General features: G+C 29.2%; 1 protein-coding gene across 2 annotated transcripts; it reads left to right on the top strand.

Moving 5' to 3' along the window:
• The first annotated feature begins 5,493 nt into the window (after positions 1-5,493).
• LOC107436255 (uncharacterized) lies at positions 5,494-23,092 on the top strand. 2 transcript variants are annotated; one of them, XM_043046775.3, is made up of 7 exons: positions 5,494-5,775; positions 11,851-11,950; positions 13,586-13,725; positions 19,456-19,540; positions 21,622-21,708; positions 22,413-22,477; positions 22,663-23,092. In XM_043046775.3, the coding sequence occupies exons 1-6, from the start codon at positions 5,636-5,638 to the stop codon at positions 22,470-22,472; spliced, it is 612 nt and encodes a 203-aa protein (XP_042902709.2). In that variant the 5' UTR covers positions 5,494-5,635; the 3' UTR covers positions 22,473-22,477; positions 22,663-23,092. The 2 variants fall into 2 exon arrangements, with proteins under 2 accessions (XP_042902709.2, XP_087008793.1); XM_087152667.1 differs by lacking the exon at positions 5,494-5,775 and adding an exon at positions 7,452-8,281.
• The last annotated feature ends 1,364 nt before the right edge of the window (positions 23,093-24,456 follow it).

The raw sequence follows: 24,456 nt of genomic DNA on the forward strand, positions 1-24,456 counted from the left end.
TTACAAAAATAAGAGTTAAAGCTATTTAATTCATATAGGCTCAATATAATTGAAATATATTAGTTGAGTATTTATAATAATGCATGGTAAATATTTTATTTCAACAAATAATTCTTGATATTTCTTTAAAAAATATATTACTTTAAATTTATAATGTATTATATATTTTTTAAATTGTATTCAACTTGATTCTCTAATAATTATAAATTCAAATAAAACAAAAAAACAATGCCAATAAAATTTTATATTTCATTAATAATTTTGTTAATAACATATCTTTAAAGAGGAAAATACTTGCCGTAATTGTTAGTTAATTGAAATAGACACAATTATTTCTTTTGTAGAATAAGACAAATCAAATGAAATTAATTCTCAGTAAAGTAATTGAGATATTTCTTAAAACTTTAAAGGCAAAATTCCACAAAAGCGAATAAAATAATGAACAATTTAAAATATAACGAAACAATTAATTTAAAAAACAAACATTACCTCTTCAAAAATGATCAATAAAGTAAATAAAGGAAAAATTATCAAGTTCATAAACAAACCAATACTTAATTAAAATTAACTCCTTTTAAATGAATTACAAAAAGGATATAAGTAGGGCACTTTTTTTCAAATTAAAAAATACGATTTTATCATAAGAAAAAATATAGTAAACATCACTGATGACTGTATTTAGTGAATAAAATTCGATCCGTAAACTTATGCATCAACATCTTCTCTTTATATGAAAATGAGTCCTTTTGTGCAATGCAAAATCAAAATAAGCACTTTTAAGAGTGCTTACAGAGTTATGTAGTGCGAAGATTTATTGCTATCGTAAATGTGCTTTTTAATGTGAGTGTTACAACAGGTAAATGATATAATTTTAGGCCTAATTTTGAATTATTAGAGCACACAAATGCGGACACTATTAATTTAAAGGTATGAAACAATAATTAAAGTAGAAAAAAAGCGAAAATAGAAATAACATAGAGAGTAATGACTAGAGCCCGGATTTTGATGACCTAAAAAATCTCAATTAATGCCCTTAAAAAGTGCAAAAAATGCCCTTATGAACTGCAAAAAATGCCCTTAAAATGCGAAAATTGCTCTAAAAATGCCTTATGACATGACTTAAATAGAAGTAAAAATATTGAACTAAAACAATGTTTTACTCTTTAAAATTACTATGAGTCGTTTCAAAAAATATAAAGCAATTCAATACTTGTTCTACGTTCATTAAAGTTTGACAAATATGTTTTATATCCAAAAATAACAAAAAAAAGGAAAATATATTGACTCCAAAACATTTTCATTTTGTATAGAAACTTAAATGAATATAACAACTTCCATCTCATAATATTACTAAATATCAGAATTACAGTGGATTATTAAATTTTTTTTTTAATATTTTGAAATGTAAACGAGCGTCTCTTGTCTGAAAGCAAATTTTTATATCAGGAGAAGCTTCTTTCAACGTCTACTGATGTTATTGGTGCGTACTTGAAAAAGACGCACCAATACCTGTTAATATCCTAGAAATTTTCTTCATTGTTTGAAAGCCAGTGTAATAATAAAAAATAATAAAAATTAGAAAAATTTAACAAAAAATTTAAAAAATGCTTTAAAATTTTAAAGAAAATGCCCTATAAATCTCAAAAAATGCTCTAAAGGACAAAGAATGTCCAAAAATGCAAAAAATGCAAAAAAATGCAAATGTCATCAAAATCCGGGCCTTAGTAATGACACTTCACCTTCACCATTCCAACTATTCACCAAAATGGCGACTGTTTATCCATGTGATCGACATCAGCCAAATTGAATCGAAAGCGGCACAGAGATTGCGGGGAAATGAGTTTCAGAACTTGAGATAGGTATCAAGGGTTTAATGCATATTGCAACAGTTCCCAAATTATGTTCTGTGGAACCCTAAGGTTCCGTGGAAGGGTCGCTGGGGCTTCGAAGGTTATGATATTCCGAACCAGTTATTAAATTTATACCCAATTAAAAATTTATTATTTTTTTAACGTTTCCGTTAATTTTCCGCATCGAATTAAATTCAACAAGTATGAAATAGTATGTTTCTCTGATAACCATTCTCAACGTTTATTTTCCTTCTTTTTCAGTTTTATTTTAATGGAATCCATATTGCAGCTCGTTCATTTTTCAATTTATGTGCGTATAAAAACTGGTTTATGTCAATTTATGCTTTAATTAAGAACTAGTAGCCGCTACAGACCTGTGAATTCAACTGTCTGACATAAAACCAAACGATGTGATTTAAAAAAATTCATTTTTCATTCATTCACAAACATTTTCAAAATAATTTATGGTCTTTTGTTAATTAATATATTCACAATTGCTAATGAAATTTATTTATTAAGTCTTAGGGTTCCGACAAATGAAAGTGAATCTTTTAGGATCAACCAAAAAAAATTTTTTTGTACCCCTGGTCTATGGCAGGGTACACTATGAAATTAAATTCCGGTTACCATTCATGTTATTGACAGAAATAATAATAATAATGAAACCTGGTTTTAAAAACAAAATAAAAATGTGTAATTGGTAGCATATTATTCTCTTCTTTTCTTGCGGAAATTAAATGAAAAGATAATCGATTTAGTTTCCGTCTTTGGAATGTTTATTGTCTTTTCCGGTTTGAGGTATGAGTAAATATAATTAGATTTTGTTATCCACTTCAGGAAGGAAATTTCAGAAGAAATTCTTTATCGCGGACCTTGAAATGACCATTTAAACTAATTGCCTGAAACTAATTATGTAAGGAACTAATTACTTATCTTTTTAATTTTCACAACACGGATATTTAATTTGAATGAATGATTCTTGTAAAAAGATTGCTTTATTTACAGCGTTGAACTGCCGATCAAATGTTCAACTCCGTAGCCTTCTAGCTTTAAACTCAATCCAGAAGACAAGGGAAGTACTAGATTTTTTTTAATGGAAGTAACCCGAGCTGCGATGGCTCAGGGGGTAGAGAGTTCGCCTTCCAATAAGTCGAACCGGGTTCGAATCCCAGTCGATACGAATTCCGCATCCGGCTTGCACTGATCACAGTGCTGACGTGAAATATCCTCAGTGTTAGACGGATCATGGCTTAGAGTCCCCTTGCCGTCAGGCTAACCGTGCGAGGTTCTCGTGGTCTTCTTCTCCATGTAACGCAAATGCGGGTTAGCTCCATCAAAAAGTCCTAAACGAAATCAAATTTCTCCCAATACTCGATCCAGGAGTTCCATTGTCTTCTGGATTGGGTTCAAAATTACAAGGCTACGGAGTTGAACATTAGTAGTCGTAAGCCCATAAAATTGAGTCGACTCTTCAACGACGGTTATAAAATATAAAATGAAATGGAACTAACCCGTATTTGAGTTAACTGAGAGAAAAACCACGAAAATCTCACGGTGAGCCCGACAGCAAGGTGGAATTTCTAACCCATCATCCGTCTACCACTGAGGACATTTTACATTAGCACTGTGGTCGGTGCGAGCCTGGAGCAGAATTAATTAGAACCATTCACCTTCGAACCTGGGACACCTCATTGGGAGGTGAATACTCTATTCCCTGAGCCACCATCACGGCTCAAGGAGATAATTATACTAGTACATATTCTTTAATTATATCTAAAAAAACGCAGATATTTATTACTATCTTTTGCTATCTTTTTATTTAAAATTAAGATTAACAACCCACCTTCGGAAACCACTTATTGTAAGTGTAAATCAGAGGATCAGAAATCTTTCTGGTACTCACCTGCAGTGACCAGTTGCTTTGCTCAAATTCTTCTCTTCCCGATTTCACATAGTAATTGACAATGTGAAAGGGGCGGAGTCACTCAACTGTTTCGTTTTCAATGTTTGTTTGCCTCATGAGTTAGGTGATCTCCGAAACAAAGAAAGAGATTCAACCGAGCTATGCTTCGTGTATTTATGAGGAAGGGAAAATCTCTTCGCAAGTTTCCGAACAGTTTTTTTTATATTTATATTCAGAGCAAAGATGAGGCTTTCATGAGGAGAATATTTTCATTTTGGCTTTAAGTTCGGTTAACAATTAACTTAGCAACGTCACAAAAAGAAAATGCGAATTAGTTACAAAATATTTAGTATGAATAGTTACAAAGTTGAATTAGTTACAAAATATTGACATGAAGCTTTCTTAGTATTTTCTATTTGTCTCATAAAAGACACATAGTCTAAATTTGAGACTCGTATTTTTTTAAAAACGTCATAATTGACTCTGTTAATTAGACTAATAACCCCCAATTACTCCGATGATTAAAAAACATTAAATTAATTTTTTTTATACTCAACGCATAAGAAAAAGTGGTTCAAATTTTGAGACTTCTATCTTTTCAAAGACTTGTGATAGAGCATTTCCGGCAATTAGGTTAATTACCCAGATAAATGATAAAACGTCAAAATATAACTTCAAAAAAAAAGTTTTCTATTTATTGAATAGCTTACAGAAAGGATGTTTCAAATTTTTATTCTGTAACTTCATGGGAAGTGGGAAAATTAGCGTGAGGAATGAATGAGTTTGCCTTTTATATATATATAATCCAATCGTAAGATCAAAAGCTATTAAGATTTTCACTTTTTTTGTACTTTACATGATACACATTTTTAGAACTTCGTTTTGAAAAAAAGTATCAACTGTTATACAAAGCTGGACCAAATAACTCAATGAGCGAATGACGGGAACTCGAATTGTGAAGCAATTCGAAATTCATTAACCTATCATTACTACTATAGTACGTTACTAATAGCAACATTACATTTTCCTCTTTCACTCTTGTCGATATTGAGGGTTGTGGTAATCAATTGATACGTGATGGAGGGTTAGGATTGCTTCAGAATATAATGATAGGTTATATCATTATATTCTGAAGCAATTCTAACTTTCCATTCTGCATCAATTGATTTTTTTTTAATTTTATAACGGTCGTAGGACAGCCGACCCAATTTCTTTTTGGGTCTACGACTACTAATGTTCAACTCCGTAGCCTTGTAATTTTGAACCCAATGCAGAAGACAAGGGAACTCCTGGATCAAGTAGTGGGAGAAATTTGCCTTCGTGGAAGACTTTTTGATGGAACTAACCCGCATTTGCGTTACGTGGAGAGGAAAACCACGAAAACCTCCCAAGGTTAGCCTGACGGCAGTATTGTAGTAAGTTTTTTAATATTATAGCCTCAAAACGCGTTTTTTTTCCCCTCAAAAATGTGACTTTTCTCAATATTAGCGTTTTGCGCCATTTTCAGAGTAAACACAAGAAACTATAAGAACCTAAAAATAACCAAAGATAAACTTGACCTTAACAGTCATAAGCAACTATTGCAAACTCACGGCAGCTATAAGAATAGAATATCAATCGAAAAAAAAAAACATTTCAGGGCGATTACTGAACATTCGTAAAGTAGTCTTAAGCTACCATTCATTGATTTGTCTGATGATTGTCGAAGTGTGGTTTAAAACATACGTAGATTCACAAGTTCAGCCCATTTAACTGCGCATTCGCAAAACCGAAAATAATGAACGCAACGTTTCCTTACAACCACCCAGGAAATGAGTTATTTTGTTAAGTTTCATTATTTCTTAATACCCTTCTGACCTCATTAAAATTAAAAGCAAGTATCATGCATTTAATTGTTGTTATTTTATCGGTAATAAATGCAGTCACTGGTGAACAGTGCACTCAAACTAGCAATTGCGAATGTAAATTTACAAATGGAAGTGTCATAGATCTGACCAGTTTGGGATATCATCACGAAGCCAGGTGACTCATTAAATTTATATTATTTTATTCTTTATAAGCTCATTTTGTTTATTTTTAAAACAAGTTTTATATTACTTCAGCGTTTTCCGTAATATCTGCCCTTAATATACATTTTTTAAACACTTACCAAAAATGAACATAAAAAGTATACATATTGGGACAGCAAGCTAATATTGACGTGTAGAAACTACTGAAATTTGCCCCGTATTCACTTTTTTCTTGATGAACGCCATGAGATGGCATACTTTATGAACCATTTGTCAAGCAGAATTATTTTATTAAACACATTTTTCATACCTTTTTTTAATTATTTTGTATTACTTTAGGCCAAAATAAGTAAAAAATATTATATTAAGCATTTTAATAATGTAATACACTGATGTTTTTTTCTGCGTTAAAGGTAAAATCTTTCAAACACCGATCACTTCCAAGCAATGATTTTTTGGCTGGGTTGGTAGGACGTTAGGCTCGTTTTCGTGAGAACTTGAGTTCGAACCCCGCCGGTTGTAGAATCCCCGTGTATTAAATGGTGACTGGTGAATGTTTAATCTGTCGGGGTCGCAAAGTCCTCCAAGTTCCCATATCTGGGATAAGTGAATTGGAGATAGGTCATTCTCAGGTTCAGGTCAAAATTACGATCAGTGGATGAACGAATGGAGTATGATTGTGTCTTTCCTGTAAAACAAGCTGTGACGCATGCTTAACTGAAATTGTATTCTTGGCCATAGCTGGCGCAACTAAAAAAAAAAAAAAGAAACGCACCCTCTGTCTTAAAAATTTGCTTATGACCAGGATTACTGGTATTGGCAAGTCGAATAAGTAGCAACAACAATAATTTTTCAAATTTGCAGTTATTTAGATCTAATGGAAACAATTATTCATCATTGAAATTACTTTAATTTATAAAATCAAATACTGATAAGTTTTTGAATATGAATGAAAAAATTATATTCTACTTTTTTTTTTGGATTTAAATAATTTTATACGGATGTAATTCCGATAATCTAAGAGATTTCTTTTATTAACTATTAGACAGTTTTACACAATAAAAGATACCAAATATATTTTTGCTTGTAATTAGAGCGTCAGAACATATATATATATATATATATATATATATATATATATATATATATATATATATATATATATATATATATATATATATATATATATATATATATATATATATATATATATATAATATATATATATAATATATATATAAACATATAATATATATATAATATATATATATAATATATATATATAATATATATATAAACATATAATATATATATAATATATATATATAATATATATATATATATAATATATAATATATATATATATATGTAACATAAAAAGCTTCAATTAATCTTTTTATGTTAGTTTCTTTGCTATAAAACTTCATCCTAATTAATTATTCTATTTGAAATACTTTCTCACACTTTTAAAAGCCACATCCTGTTCTTAAATCTATTTTTGGCTCAAGTATGCATTTAATTAAGAGCAGGACATTTTTCCCTTTGCTCTTGTGCGGGAAACGTTCGATCTATTTCATAAACCAATAGCAACTACTAAGATTTCCCTCTTTCCCTAAATTAAGACATTTTACGGATTTTACTTTGCAAGATTTTCCCTAACATATAACCAAGGAGCGCAACTTTTCGTGTGCACTTTCACTCAATCTCATGACTGCTCTTGTCTAATAATTAATAAATAAATTTTGTACCCTCCTTCCCGACCTATGACCTGTTTTAATCCTTCCACTCGGCAACGACGTTATAAGTCGACAGGATTGAACGGTCGGGAAGGGGTACAGTACATTAAAGATATTTAATATCTCATTTGAAAATAAATAAATCAACTTCGGAAGATCAAAAATATGGAATAACTTCAAATCATTTTTTCAAATGGACATTTGGTAAATAAGCAGTCAAATTCTTCTTCAACTTATGGCAATAATTAATTCATCCTGTATCTTCATCAAAAAAAAAAATAATCTCTTCAATCATCAAGCGTTTAGTTTATTATAAATTGTACCTACGCACAGTGGAACTAAACGATCATCCGTTTTCCATGTCTATGCTGCATATTTTGTCTACGTTCCTGAGAATACTAGAAAGCTGAGCTTCAATTCCTTCCTTGGACTAAAAAGAAAAACTGCATCGAATTCCTGTTAATTAAAATGTTTTATTGAAACTATCCCTTTGAGAAAGCGTTGATTTTGCCACTCTTAAGTGCTGAGCTGGATCTTATCGTCGATGAATAATTGTTCTCACACCCACGATGGTCTACTTAAATATTCGACATTCAAAAGAAAAATAAGCTTCAATTTCTCCGTCACTATTGGTGTTAATTTACGATTCATCTTAACGAAGAAACAAATTTTTTCCCTAGCAGCTCATGTCTTTGGTTTTGGAATTGTGTTTACGGAATTTCAACGCATTCCCATCTCTGTTGTGGTTTTCAAAATATCTCGGACTAATTCGAACTTTTTCAGGTATCCTTTGAGTTAAAGTTTTTTACATTTCTCATAAATCAATTTCTTAAATGATTATGATTTTAATTTTTTCCCATATTTGATGTTTCAAAGTGAAACTACTTTTTATATATTGATAGTATTTACTGTTGAAATTTTTATTTCTTTAAATTTTTATTTTCAGTTAATTGATTTATTTGATTGAAAAGTGTTTCGAGAAATTATTTTCATATTGTTTTATGTGTTACAGCTTCTATGATTTTTTGAGTAGTAGAAATTATATTTTTGTTTTACAGTGTTTAGGGTTAAGATGAAAATGCCATTTAAATTTTTTTTTCTTCTTCATAATGCAACTGCAGTAATTATTGAAATTTAATTTAGATATATGAATGCTATTACGGTGTGGCAAAAATTAGATCAAGAAATGTTAAAACTATTACAAATAGTTTGGAAAAATGAATAAAATACTTGTTGTTAGAATTTAAATTGAAGTGCAACCAGACATTAATGCTTTAGTCCAACGTTGGTAATAAGTTGTAGCTCAGACATTTCCATAGACAAACAACATAAAGATAGGAAAATGATCAAAAAAAATTTGAAAAGTAATAGTAACCAAATTCACTTCAAAAACACATTTAAAATAGAAATGAAAATATTTGAATTCCCTAACAATTGTGACAAATTAAATTACCAATTAAGATCTCTGCACAAAAATTACTTAAGAAAAAATCCAAAAGAAAATTTTTTGAAAAAAAAAAAGAAAAAAAATTTATGTCCAAAAAGAAGAATGAAAGATATAAATGAAAAAAAAAAAAAAAAAAAAGGTAATTTGCAAATAAACCAAACTTGCACTTCAGATTAAAAATAAGGAAAATAGCTAAGTCAGTCAAATTTTAAAAACTGATTTACCTTAATACCATATTAAATTTGAAAACTTTGTTTTGGATTTCAATTAGTGATAAATTGTGTTAAACGGGTTGTAATGTAAAATCTGAGAAGACTGATCACCTTTTCTGATTATAAAAGCAATTTGTCTGTACACATTTTTCCTGAAATCCGGGTTAATAATTGCAATCAAAATACCAAGAAAGAAAATAAAAGTACAAATAAATAAATATAAAGAAAGTAGAAAGAAAAGAAAGTAGAAAGAAAAATAAGAGAGAAAAGGAAAAGAAAAAATTTTACAGAAGGCAAATTTTGGGCATTAAAAAAAGAAAAAAAAAATTTCAAATAGCAGAATTGAAAATGATCTTGTGTTTTCTAATATTCTTGAGACTAAACATGATAATGGTGCGTAACATTGTCAAAATCATGTTGACAGAATTGTGCAAATCCAAGAAAATCAATTAATTCCTAACTTCAGTTGATTTTAAAAATAAAAAAAAAAAATTTCCAAATATTTTGCTATTTAAGTGATAAATATGTAAGATAAATAAAGTGAAATGAAGTAAATTCTGAAGTCTTGGACTTCAGAGTAACAACCACTGTCATTTTTTTTATTTATTTTGTTTTCAAACAAGGTAAACAATACTCAAATCTAATTTCAGATTGAAATTTTTCCAGGAAAAATGTTTTTTGTATTTTGTGTTTTTATATTTTAAATTACACATTTCTAACAAATGTTTATAAATTTTTTATCATGATTGAAGATTTAACTTAAATAGTGTTTTTATGAAGAATACTTCTTTTGGTGAAAATGCTGTGTTGTGATTTTTAAACAAAAGACTTTTGAAACTGAAAAAACTGCACTGTCAAAAAAAAAAAAATTGTTGAAAATGAAAATTTTAAATTTGCTGATGATGCTACTACAGATTTTTGATTGTGTTAAATTTTTTACAATGAGAACATATGTAAATGTTTTATAATTTATATTACTTTTATATATTGTTACCATTACAAATTTGGTTATATTATTTGTACTTCTACCATAGGGAAGATTTTGCAAATAGATAATTTCAAAATTTTTGGTTTGTAACTAAGCATTTTTGGCGAGGGGGGATGTAACATAAAAAGCTTCAATTAATCTTTTTATGTTAGTTTCTTTGCTATAAAACTTCATCCTAATTAATTATTCTATTTGAAATACTTTCTCACACTTTTAAAAGCCACATCCTGTTCTTAAATCTATTTTTGGCTCAAGTATGCATTTAATTAAGAGCAGGACATTTTTCCCTTTGCTCTTGTGTGGGAAACGTTCGATCTATTTCATAAACCAATAGCAACTACTAAGATTTCCCTCTTTCCCTAAATTAAGACATTTTACGGATTTTACTTTGCAAGATTTTCCCTAACATATAACCAAGGAGCGCAACTTTTCGTGTGCACTTTCACTCAATCTCATGACTGCTCTTGTCTAATAATTAATAAATAAATTTTGTACCCTCCTTCCCGACCTATGACCTGTTTTAATCCTTCCACTCGGCAACGACGTTATATATATATATATATATATATATATATATATATATATATATATATATATATATATATATATATATATATGTATATATATATATATATATATGTCCCAGCTGCGCCAAAGGATTAATGTGTACTACATTAAAAATAAACAATTGAGTAAAATTAATGAATTATATATTAAAATACTTTTTAATTGGTCATTATTATTTTCTATGGAATTTTCATTTAATATATTCTTTTTATTGCTAAAAATAGCTTGAAAAATAAAGTTCTTTGATTTTGACATTATCCTTATTGCACGAAAATTCTCTATTAAAAATGTTCCATTCTTTTTCCTCTGGTTTTAAAACGTGTAAGAGAGGTAACTTGCAAATGAAATTTTGACAAATATTCCACTAGCTAGATTACTAAAATTTCAATTGGACCTCTGTACATGATAATAAAACAATCCTTCCCTGACTGTAACAAGAATTCATAGCATATCGAATTTTCCATTCATTTCTCACTAGATTCAAATCTCAGTTGTTTACAGTACAAGAAACAATAACTGTTTCTCGATCGATACAAGTCATTTTAAGTCAAAAATTTTATTATTTTACAAGATACTGAAATTTCGACTGTATTTCTATGTTCGACATGGCAAAACAAATTTCAATCTCTTATGGCCTAATAGATTTTGAGACCAGTAGGTATTTTCCTTCTTTTCGGACAAGCTAGAATGCTCAAATTTAATTAAAAATAGTAAGCAGCAGTAAGCAGACAAAATTTTGAGCACTTTAGGATATTTACAAATTAATAAACACGAAACTAAAGAAAATCATAAACTAAAACTGAACAAAAAAAAGGTTTAAAAAACCACGTTTTTCAAGAGATTTTAAAAAATATAAATTTTGTCACTCCTTTAAGTTTGTATTAACTTTTTCCTTTGGTTAACGCCCTATGTTTCTCAGTTTAAATAATTTTAAAATATTTTCTTCACCCATTTAAAAAAAACTTTTTGTTTCATTAGTATTTATTAAAAATTTTTATGTACCTAGACCTAAATCCCAAAAATTAGTTAATGCATTAAACTGTACTTATAACTTTGATTAACTCCAACAAAATGTAGTTTTTTTTTCACAGCAATATACTGTCTTGAATATTCGTCACTTTTCTTTTTTTCCCGTTAGGTTTAAACATTTAACAGCTAAATGTAAAAAGGACAACTTTAAATACTACTACAATCCCTGTTTTCCTTTTAACCTTGGTGGATCGTGTATTGATGTAGCTGTGAGTATACAATGCATTTGCTTATGTTTTATTCCTTAATGTTACGAATAAATAATTCTTTAAAAAGTTTGTTATTTGAAAATTTTTTTTAACCATGACTGTCAACTCAATTTGTCATATTTTTTACTAACACTTAATTTTAAAAAAAAAAAAAGTCTCCATGCATTGACATATTTCAGAAAATTTAATTGAATTGGGAAAAAATCTTAAAAATGGTATGAGAGTTAAATTTTTTTTAAACTGAAAATTTTTAAAAAAAATTCAAGCAATGGGTTTTAAATAAAACCAAAGATAATTTACTCGCCCGTTAAAATCTAAATGATTTTACAAATTGTCAATTTCATAAAATTGTAAATTTTTTTGTTTTTGTTTGTTTTCTAGTTCATCTATATCTATATTAAAAACAATTACTGTCATCGCTGTAACTTCCGATTCAAAAATTTTTGATGAAGCAAATGCTTCTCACTCTAATACAGCATTTATAATAATAAAAAATAATAAAATTTTGCATCTTTGTTTAAGCAACATAACAATTTGAGAAAAAAATTATATTGATCAGAAGGTAAGCTTTTGAGATATTTGGGAAAAAAACGTGGTTCCACCTATTTAAGTCAGTACGAAGAAAACTACTAATCGTGATATCGGATAATTATTGATTATTAAAAAATATATGAATTATGATTTATAGCGGTCACATTCTTCGAAATCTGAATATTTGAAACACGTTTTCCTTTATTTGAAGTTTGAATTGGTTTTGGAGTTATATAAATTCTCCAGTATTACTTTTTTAATTTTTTTTTATAACTATGTAGTAAAGGAAAAAACAAAACGCAAAAATAAATAAATAAACAAATAAAAAGTTTTCTAGCCACGTGCTCTTACGACTGTCTATAAAAAGGATCGTAACTTTTTTTTCATAAATAAAATTAGATTTGGAGTTATTAAAATTATTTAGTTAGATTATTTGCAGATATTTTTTTCTTGAAATTAATATATATCCGGTAAGGTTAACAAAAAATAAATATTTTAATTATTAAAATGACACAAAAGTGCACACATATATATCACGCCTCTGTTGAAAAAAAAATTATTATTTTAGTTGGAGGTTTTGATATTAATATTTATTTAAATTAGTGTCCAGAACTTAATAAACGTTTGCTTCTGCCCCATTTCTAGGTTAATTCAGTTTTTCAAAGATTTCTTTTAATTAAAATAATATCTGCGGAACCCACAATTATCCAATACAAGAAATCCAGCTGAAACAAATAAATAATTAATAAAAAAAGGGGGTTACTGTGAGATTTTACGACAGTTGAACAGTTCCATTCCATTAGACTAGGAAATTCGAACATGAACTGTTGGACTGTTTCGGAATGTCTTACTTATTGAACTAGTTATAGACAATAAAGAATGTGAACGCAGTATGAATTTTATGCAATACGGAATATTGAAACTTTTTTTTGTCCTTCATAAATTTATGGAATTTAATTTTTTAAGTTGTGTAATGTTGTTGTGAAGTTGTGTTGCGAGGTCTTTGATTTTGAGTCGAGGTTAAAAAAAAATTTAGTTACGAATATTAAGGTCAGGTTTTAGTCTTTTGACAGAATTTAACTCTTTCTATTTTTTCTCAACTAGGTTTGTCAAGTTCAATTCTCTTCCACGCCCAAAAACATCCAGCATTGGGATTGTGGCAACAATAATAATGAATTTATATGGAATACAGAACGTAGCGCTTATACTTTAGTGTATACAGCACATAATCATAGCGATGAAAGGTAAGGAGTTAGTTCAAAAATATTCTATGTACAGAGGGAGAAAAACACAAGGAATAACTTTTGAATCGGATCTTCACGTTCAATCACAACTAATGGTTTAAAAGGTTGACCTCAAATATGCTAATTAGACAGTGCAGACGATATCTTAAGTAACGAAGTAAGATTCAAAAATGTACTTTCTTTGAATAAACATTTTTTTCGACGGATTATGAAAGTTTGGACCCCTTGAAGTTAATTATTCTTTTTGTCTATTTCAACAGATTTGGAGATATTTTTAGGCGCTCGCGAATTGAAATATTTTTGCACACAATTATTCAACTTTTATTATTTATTTAATAATGGTCAGAAAAATTCTGAATTTGTAAGATATAAATGATTTTTACATTACTTTAAAGAATGTTATTTAATACGGCAAAGTACAACATTTCAACGAAGTCGGTCGAATAGTTAGTGAGCAATCGTATTTTTTTTTTTTTTAAAGTTAAGATATTTAAACTTCAAATTGGCAGGAACTCAATATTTTTCCGATTTCGTTCAAATTTTGTATTTTTTCATATAAAATTACACCCTTTAAAATGATGTGATGTGAAAATCTGCGTATCTCTCAATTTAAAATTTTTTAGACTATTATTAAATAAAATAATTTTTTAAATTATTTATTGTGTGGAATCATATCTTTGGAAGAACGAATTTTATAATTGTGAGTAAAATTTTTTCATTTAGTTAAAAAAATTCTCGAGATGAGTCAAAATAGGCCAAAAAATATAATTCACATTAAGGGATCCAAACTTTCGACGGAGAATCGGTTGTAAATCCGACTCTGCTTTAAAAAAAAAAAAAAAAAAGCATTAACATAGGGTCCTTCAACGTGAAGATCCAATCATTTTTTAAAAAAGATATTCAGGGTGATTTTTTTCCCTTTTTATAGGGCTATTTTAATTATTTTTTTCTAACTACTAACTGTAAAAAAAAAAATTTTGCAAAGCCTTTTTTTCTGCTTTTTCAAAGGTTTTATTAGATACTAGCCACCTAAGGCGGCCAGCTGTCCGCCACTCTGAAGGTTTTCACAAATAAAGTTTTTTAAAACATAGCAGGAAATCTGAAGATTAGTGGACAATTAAAGTGTTCCTGTCCAGCAATTTTGTCTTCATATCCAGTTCTGCTGCAGATGTGTTATAGCTCTTGAGGATGTTTGAAATTATATAGCTACAAAGCTTAAGAAAAAAAAAACTAAAATGCTAAATACATGAAAAGAACACGAAAACGAATAAATTTTTTATGGTATCAATTTCTATTTCTATATAATTTTTTATGGTATCAAATTCTATTTCTATATCTGTTACGTCAAGCACTCAGGTATTATAATTTGATCTAGTTGTGCTTGTATAATTTTGATCTAGTTGCGCTTTCTACGTCATTTTGTTAACATCGTTTGGTTTGTTATTTAACATCGTTTGGTTTGTTATTTCTAAGTTAACTTTCAAAAAATTGGCTGGCATCAGCATTTTTATTCTTTAAGTTGTTTATTTTTTCTTTTGGAATTCGTTCCTTTTTAGCGAAATGTTTTTCAACCTAATCGAATTCTTTGCCGACTGTTCTCTGTATATATAAAGAAAATAAAGTAAATATTTTTAAAGTGTTGTGAAAAGAATTTTTAGTTGTACAAAGTACTACAATATCGCTATAAAAATTATCGTCTTCGCTTAAGAAAAAAAAAATAGAGCGTGGAAAGAAGAAGAAAAACTTATTATAACAATTATGAACAGCGACAAATATATCAAAGCGAAGCGTTCTATTTACGTATCGAATATGTTGCCACATTTTTAATACAAAAGTTAAACTTTTCTCCACTTTAATAAATGTAAACTAATGCGAACCTTATAATTAAATTATTAATTCCTTCGTATATTATTGGTTTAAGTTGTCGAAAATTAATATTTCAATTGTGAGGTTCGCATTAGCATACATTTATAAGAGTGGGGAAAAGTATATGCATTTTTTAATAGTTTTTTGAATATGGCTCTTTGAAGACGAAAAAGCAGACGAAAAGTATAGACTTACAAAATGACTGATAACTAAATAACTAATCAAAATTTTTGAAAAAGAAAAAAAATACTTCTTCATTATGTCAAAACACAATTATGGGCCGAGTTTCGTGCCCGGGCGAGGCTTCTGGGGCGATATATTGTGATTACAGACACACACACACACACACACACAGCCGCGTTTATTATTATGTATAGATGTATAGATAAAATAACACGTGAAAATCATTTTACCACTTTGATATGAGTTTCTCTTTTTTTTCTCGTTCAAAATCATAAAATAAATGTTTTTCCTTTACTTTACTTTCAAAAGTGCAATAATGTCATTATAGCGAGGATAGTATTTCTCCTGTTCATTTATTTTCACGAGAATGGTCAACTCGTTTTAACTTACGGAACATTTTCAGAATTCAAAATATCCTTATTTTAATGGCAGTGCAGAATACCTATATATTAAAGCCGCTGTTCCCAAGTGGGTTCCCCCAAAAGAGTTTTTTGAGTTAGGATTTTTTTTTTTTTAAGTCAGTAATGATTTTTGAAACCTGTAATAGGTTTGAATCCGAACAATAATTTATTATTTATTAACTACGAAGATTATTTTTATGAAATTATTTATGTAAATTTGCAATAAAAAGGAAATGGCAAATTTAAAAAAAAAATAAATAAATTCCCATAACAGTATATTAAATAAATTACTAAAAGTCTATGCATTTTCAAATGAATAGCATCAGTATTTTTCATAGAGCTTAGATATTCTAAACAAAATAATCTAACTCAAGAGAGCATAATTATTTTTTGATAAACATTATCTAAGTTTATAACAGTTCTTTTGCAAAATCCATAATTCGGCTTATTTTTTACAATTTCAACTCACACGGAAAAATCATTTATCTAAAGCCAGCTTTGTTGACTGTCTATGCTTATTTTAAAAATGGAGTAAAACGTCAATATGGAGAAATGTGAAAATGAAAAGCGTTTGTGGTCGAATTTTTTATTATTTAAAAACTTACTCTAATGCTGCATTACTTGGGGCAGGGCTCGAAAAAACTCAGAAATTTTACCCGTTCCGGAGGACGGCTTGTCCAACAATGTACCCGTCCTCCTTTGAAACTAACCCGTCGCTTCTAAATAAATAAAAATATAATTTTCTCTTATTTATTACAAACATTTATATAAATTGCACAATGAATTAGTAGTTACTAGGATTACAAATACTAGGATTACATTATACAGTAATAAAAGAAATACTAGGTTACTTATAGTAAAACCTAGTATTTCTATTATGAAATAATTTATTTCTTTGATGAAATAATTTAAATAACAAAGGTTAAGTTATCTGTTAATTATCATGTCAATTTATCCGATGGTACTGCGTTTTTTAAATGAATCAAATATGACGTTTGCCAGTTCCACAATCAAGCCAATGATAAACAGAGGTTTCTCCACAGAAATCTAAAAGAGGTTTTCCATTTAGGTAGATGTTCATAAATGCGTTTAGCGCTTTTTGTTTAAGACCAGTAAGTAATGTGTTTTTTTTTTTTTTTTTTTTTTGTAAGTTCATTGCTGAAAAGCCCTTTTCAACCGTTGCAGTACTCCCAGACAGAGAAAACATCAATTCCACCATGCGCAGTATGTTGCCGTATTTCGAGATTAGAGGGTCATTTTAGATGTGAGGCGCTAGACTCTTGTAAGATAACAAAAATTGAAAATATATCACGAACATTAAAGGGAAAATGGTCGTCCGCGCGGACGCTGGATTCGAGAAATTTGTTGTCCGCGGGGAATTTTTGATCTCCGAGGATGGGAGGACGGGCGGTTTTTCAAGCCCCGACTTGGGGTCATAAAAATTTGCAAAATCTGAGAATACGGCGGTTATATTGATAATTTTCAACTAGGTGGGAAAATGTCGCTAAATTGGTGATTTTTAAAAAAGTTTAATAATTTTTGAAATATTTAAGTTATTTGCCTGTTTTAAAGCCCAAATAATTCTTCACGGCAAGATTATATATATAGTTTAAAATCATCGCATTGCTTCAATTGTAAGGCACGTAAACTATGACTTTTTTATTTTCCATCGCGACAGAACTTCGAAAAAAAGCTTTAAAGGATGAAGATTACTCGTTTGTGTGAATTTCGGTAATATGCACTGTAAAAAAAATCTATAAATTTAGAGCAACGTAAATTTACGAAGGAAAAAAAAACTTTCAACAGGCGTGCCAGTATAAAACTGCTTATTTTACAGAAAAATACTATTATTTTTATACGCCTGTTTTTTAAGCAGATAACTGTCATTTTAACAAAAAATTCTTTAAAATAACATTTTATATTTTATTTTATTTTATAACCGTCGTTGAACAGCCGACCCAATTTTATGGGTTTACGACTACTAATGTTCAACTCCGTAGTCTTGTAATTTTGAACCCAATCCAGAAGACAAGGGAACTCCTGGATCGAGTATTGGGAGAACTCTGCCTTTGTGGAGGATTTTTTGATGGAGCTAACCCACATTTGCGTTACATGGAGAGGAAGACCACGAGAATCTTCCACGGTTAACCTAACGGCTAGCGGACTCTAACCCATGATCCAGCTACCACTGAGGATATTTCACGTCAACACTGTGGTCAGTGCAAGCTGGATGCGGAATTCGTATCGACTGGGATTCGAACCCGGTTCGGTTCGCCTCATTGGAAGGCGAACGATCTATTCCCTAAACAGCATTGTGGTTGGTGCATTGGAAGAGCAGAATTCATACAACCAGTCGACATTGTGATTCGAACCTGGGCCACCTCATTGGGCGGAGAGAGCTCTATTCTCTGAACTATTGTAGCTCTAATGACTGAAACTGTTTTTGTCTAAGTCTTATGTATTAAAATAATATTTAAGTGTGAAACATTTAAAACTATATTGGCCAACCCGTATTAAAACGTCTGGCAACTTAACTTATCTCAGAGTTTTACCTAAAGATATAAATGTTACAGTTAAAGTAATAAATCCGGTTATTATTAATATTAACTGGTCAATATTAATAAAAACTGCTTCTTTTGATCAAAATGAGAAATATCGCAAATTATACACTTTAACCGGTTATTATTGATAATAACCAATGAAGTTTTCGTCATTGTGATTAAACTACTTATTTTAACTTCATTGGGACATGGGTGTGCTTCTTTGTATATATGTGTTACGGTTAAAGTGATAAATCCGGTTATTATTAATACTAACCGGTCAAAATTAATGACTTCTTTTGGTCAAAGTGAGATATAAAAAGGAGAGATTTCCATATCGTGATCTGTGGCAGAATAATCGCTAAGTTTTGGCAACTTCCGGGCAGAGGACCTCGAGAAACTATAAAAGAAAAAAGTATTGTGAATAGTGCGGCTTTGAGGAGAACTCCTCCAGACTGAAAGTCTGCTGCTATGGTAAAAAGCGAGAGCACATTTCTAATGGGGGTTAAATGGAGGAAAGGTGTCGATTGGTTTACTTACGACGACCTACGCTAAGATTAAGACAAAACTATTCACCCCACACCCCTAATCTAATGTCCTCGTAACCATAGTAACCGCCACGACGGGAGACGGGTGTCTGGAGGAGTTCTCCTGAAAGCCGTACTATAACTCCAAACTTACAGCTGTTTAAGAAAATGAAACAAATTTGTTTTCAGACATTAATAATTTGTTTATTACAGGAAAACTATTGTTGAACTTAAATGTTCCAAGGAAGCAACAACACCATTGTTAGAGGTTAAAGGAGAACTCCAAACGAGGGTTTACGTAAATATATTGTTGTTAATAAACTTTTCTTTTTCCGTAAAAAGTTTTTTACAAAATAATGCACTTCTTGTGACATATTTATAGTGTATACTCTAGTTTTTTCCCCATTCTTTTTATTTTGTAAACGTTTTTATTTATGCGGAAAAATGTAGTCTTTTTTTTTCTTCTTTAGATTGAACAGTGCGAAAAAAAAGGACCACCTTGAATAACTTTTGCAGTAATGATTAGTTCTTCACATTCTAGGAATCAATCTTAATGGTTCGCGGGGGTGATCTCAAATATGCAAATTGATTAGTGCAGACGATATTTTAAGTTACGAAATAAGATACAAAAACGTACTTTCTCTGAATAAACATACCCCTTTTTTTCTTCAAAAGATTTGGATTTCTTACCCCCGAAATATAGGAGGTAGCTGCAATCTGGAAAATACGATCCCCATAGTTGGTCAGATGAGGGGTCCAAAGTTTGAACCCTTTAATGTTAATTTGATTTTTTACATATTTCGCAATAATTTAGGAACTTTTTATTCGAATTGAAAAGTTTTTTTACACAATTATAAGATTCGTTTGTCAAAAGATAATTTCATGCAAAAAAAATTTTTTTTTCAATATTTATTATTTTTTATTATATTATATAATAGTAATCAAAAAATTTTTGAATTGAAAGACATAAAATTTTTTTACATAATTTTAAAATTGTAATTTTGCAACGCAAAATACAAAATTTATGCGAAATCGGTCCAACAGTTCCCGAGAAATCAAATTTTAAAAGAGTCGTATATTTAAAATTTGATTTCTCAGAAACTATTAAACTGATTTCGTTTGAATTTTGTATTTGCCATCTAAAACTACATGCTTCAAAATGATGCAGAAAGTTGGTATACATTTAAAAAATACTGTCTGAGGAATATACAGCTTACTAATAATTAAATGTAATTGTGAACTATCTAAAAAGAATAATTGATAAAATTGTTAACTGCTTCATGAAGAATTTTTATTAAATATATTTTTTAAACTTATTTATAAGTGAAAAACATTATATTTAACATTTTAACAATTTATTGTTACAAAATACAGCATGAAACAATAGTGTCTTTTTCTGCATTGAAGGCAAAATCTTCCAAACACTAATTTTTCAAATTAGCACTAATTTCGATTTATGAAAAATAGTTATTCATCATTGAAATTTCTCTAATTATCAAAATCATTTCAATGACCCCAGAAATAAAAATCAAGACATTATAGGTTGGGTGACTGAGGAGGCCAACGCACTAGAAAACTCGGTAGGAACTTTCGAACAACGCCATTTATAGATACGCCATCTACACCGCGTCAGGAAAGCATTTCCGACCCCGCATTGCTATATGATTTCGAGTCGTCAGGATGCCCCCTACCCCTCTTAGAAGTTCTGAAACGCTTAACTGAGACACCCTGTATACACTACAAATAATGGATTTATTAAAAGCATGGCTCCTTCACTGGTACATAGACTCACATAGTGATTTCATACCGAAAAAAACAAGGAATTAATAAGTTCTCAAATGGTTGTTGGAGTGAGTTTCAGATGCCTACCCTAGAATGTCCCAATCACGCCTTATATGGTTAAGGTCTGGAGAACTCACCGGCAAATCTAGCTGCAGAATATTTTTACCTTTTTAGAAATTCGTAGACCAGATGAGCCATATTTAACACTGCACTGTCATTCATTAAACTGAAATCAGTCACAATCGTATCCCAGAAAAAGCAATCATAGCAAGCTTACATTTCTCATCTCAGTCAAAATAGCCTCCTTTAAAGACATATAGTGTTTTATGACCATTAAACAAAACGGTTGCCCAGACCACTAAATCTCCTTTTGCATTAATGGCAGATTTCTTAAACATTTTAGGTCCTCGGTGCATATTTCATTAAGATCAGCTCTTCCTTTCAATGGATTTGGATTTTTTTGACTTTCAAAAGAGGTGTAATCAGGAAAATATAATTCCTGGTCCAGCAGCTTAGTCATTAGAGCGATCGAAAATTAAATCTTATTAATTTTACTAGCACTAATTAATGTTTATGAATTTTAATGCTTTTCACTAGGAAATGAGATTAACAAGTAGATGTGCATGTCCTGATCTTTGCTCTGATGTTCCTGTTTCTGTTGGTTCTACATTGAGATTTCATTTTGTAAGTTCCTAAAACTATGTGAAAAGTATTTCTAAATGTTTGTACTTACATATTTTTCTTTATAATTTTAAGCAAAAAGTTGTAGTGTTTTATTCAAATATGAAGAGTACAAATGCTCTTAATCATAAAGTTTACAAACTTACATTATTTAACAACACTCTTAAGGCTGTGGTAGCCAAGTAGTAAGAGTAACGGGAGCAGTATATACAATATAGGTGCTCATAAAATCTATGGAAACAAAATTCCTTTGCTCTATCTTTGAACAGTACAATGGGTATAGGAATCCTTAGAAAATTTCCTTCCATTTAAGATCTATGTTTAAATTGAGGAAGTGGCCTCACGAATCTAAAGTCCTTTGGTCGGTCTTTGAACAGTACCATGGGTACAGGAATCCCTAGTAAATTTCTTTCCATTTAGACCTATGTTTAAATTGAAGAAGTGGCCTCAATAACATTAAACATAATAATTAAATAACAATAAACACTCTCAATTTTTAAATCCTGATTTTTTTCCATATTCAACTTATATTTGTGTCTAAATAAATAGATTGGTATTAATTGGCTAATTTTGTTCATTATGTTATTTTGGTTGGAAATTCTATTTTAAAATATTCACAGTAATAAATGTATGTCAAATTTAATGTTTACATTAAGCAATTTTAATTATTGCATATTTTTCTATGACATTAACCATTTTATTTACAGGTTTTTATTATTTGTTTCATGCTTCTCACTATGATATTTCAACTGATTTCTCGCATTTAGTTCATGTAAGTAATTTTTAAAGCAAAACTTTTTCGTAAAAAGTAGTGATTAAATTTTTCGTTTTTAGGTTATATTTTTGAATTTTGTTTTCTTGATGATTTCCTTTCTACTAAAATGCTACTAGATTACTTAGAAATTTCAAATATACTATTCTTGTTACATTTGGATATTAATTAAAATCATTTTTCAGGATGACTCTGTCTTTAGAATAGTGGAATGAGAGATTGCAAAACTGAAACTGCCTATGAAACAACCAAACTCTTTTTAGAGATAAAAATAGAATGCAAAAATAAAAAAAAAAAATTATAAAAATTTCCTGATTTGGAGATTTATTTTTAAGTTCTCTATACCAAAATATTTTTATAACATATGAGTATCCGAAAAATATAATTGTTTGCAAATAATAAGTAATAAACTATTACCATACATGCCTGTTGTTAATTGTAAAATTTGTACTCTCAAAACAACAGCGAGTGTTAAAACCATGTTTGTGAACTGTTAAGATAGAGTATTTAATCTATTGTCAATAACTTAACTGCTGTACTTTTTTTTAATAACCAGTTTACTCTGAACATATACAAGATCTTTTGTAACTGTTTTAAATAAACTTATACAGGGTGCATAGCCAAATTTTTCGACAAAAACTAAACACCATTTAAGCAATCAAAAAACATTTTTAATCACTTTTAAAAATATCAACAAAAAAAATAATTAGGTAGGGTTGGCAAGTTTGTGACAATTGACGATTTTATCAGGTTTTAACAATCATGTCAAAAAAAAAAAATATCATGATTTATTGGAAATATTCATGTACATATAAGCAGGGATGCAGAAAATTCTCTGTCCCTAATAATTCCTCAGAAAGAAGTTTAACCTAATAACTCTGTATAATCTAGCAACATGTATAGATTACTTTGGTTTTTATTTGCAATTACTGCATAAAATTTTCCAAGCTTAGCTTAAATATTTATAAAAATTTTTATAAAAAACTAATCTTCTTGTCTTAGTTTTTTTGCTACAATTTTAAAAATATTCAGCAAAAATAAACAAAATTTTTAGGCAACTTAAAATCAAATTCAAGAATTTAGTTTTAAAAAAGTTTGCTTAAAACTACATAAGATATGAGCATTTAAAGGTTCACTTGTACTGCACGTGCACGAAAAATTTACCCCCCCCCACCCATAATTTTTTAGTAAATTGTATTTGGCAATTAATTAAAAATTTTTTTATTTGAATATCTTAAAAACCTAAAATGTTTTGAGCAGTTTTCTATGCAGTTTTTGTACTTTTTAAAATAAAGCTCAATATAATGAGGGGTTTTTGATAAATTTTATTTTGCAGCATTGAAAATGATACTACCTTATAACCAAACAGCAAGAACAAACAAATACGAAATTTTTCAATAGCTGCCAAATACAATTTACAACAAAATTAAGAAGTAGAAATTTTTTTTTTTGAGCATGAGTTGTACGAAAGAACTACTTTAAATACTCAATACCTCGTAGAATCATACAACACTCAATATCTTGTTAAATACTCATACAATTCTCCTTCAATATCTTGCTTAGTTTTAAGTGAACTTTTTTCAAATTCTAAAACAAAATTTTTGAATTCCATTTCAAATTGCTCCAGAATTTTGTTTAAGTTTGCTGATAATTTTTAAAATTATAACAAAAAAAAAAAAAAAAAAAAAAAAAAAAAAAACGAAGACAAAAAAATTTGTTTTTTTTTTTTTTAATAAAAATGCTCATATCTCTATAAATATTTAAGCTAGAATTATGAACTTTTATGCAGTTGTTGCAAATAACAATTAAAATAATTGATGCACATTACAAGCCCATTGCTTGATTTTCTCTCATAGGGTGTTTAAAAATACTAGTTTCTTTTTGTAATTTATTGTGAGCCAATCAAACCTCTGAAAACTTTAAACCTTATTCCAAACAACTCTAAAGTTACAAAATAATCCTCAGAGTATTTCTTGAGA

This window comes from Parasteatoda tepidariorum, chromosome 10 (assembly GCF_982258835.1).
Source record: "Parasteatoda tepidariorum strain Cologne lab strain chromosome 10, Ptep-v5.0, whole genome shotgun sequence".
Taxonomy (NCBI): domain Eukaryota; kingdom Metazoa; phylum Arthropoda; class Arachnida; order Araneae; family Theridiidae; genus Parasteatoda; species Parasteatoda tepidariorum.

Excerpts from the sequence above, each read along its gene's own strand:
- LOC107436255 (XM_087152667.1), top strand. The coding sequence starts at position 8,043 with ATGAATAATTGTTCTCACACCCACGATGGTCTACTTAAATATTCGACA. Across the intron at positions 11,951-13,585 it reads GATCGTGTATTGATGTAGCT|GTTTGTCAAGTTCAATTCTC; the intron begins GTGAGTATACAA and ends TTTCTCAACTAG. Across the intron at positions 19,541-21,621 it reads AACTCCAAACGAGGGTTTAC|GAAATGAGATTAACAAGTAG; the intron begins GTAAATATATTG and ends GCTTTTCACTAG.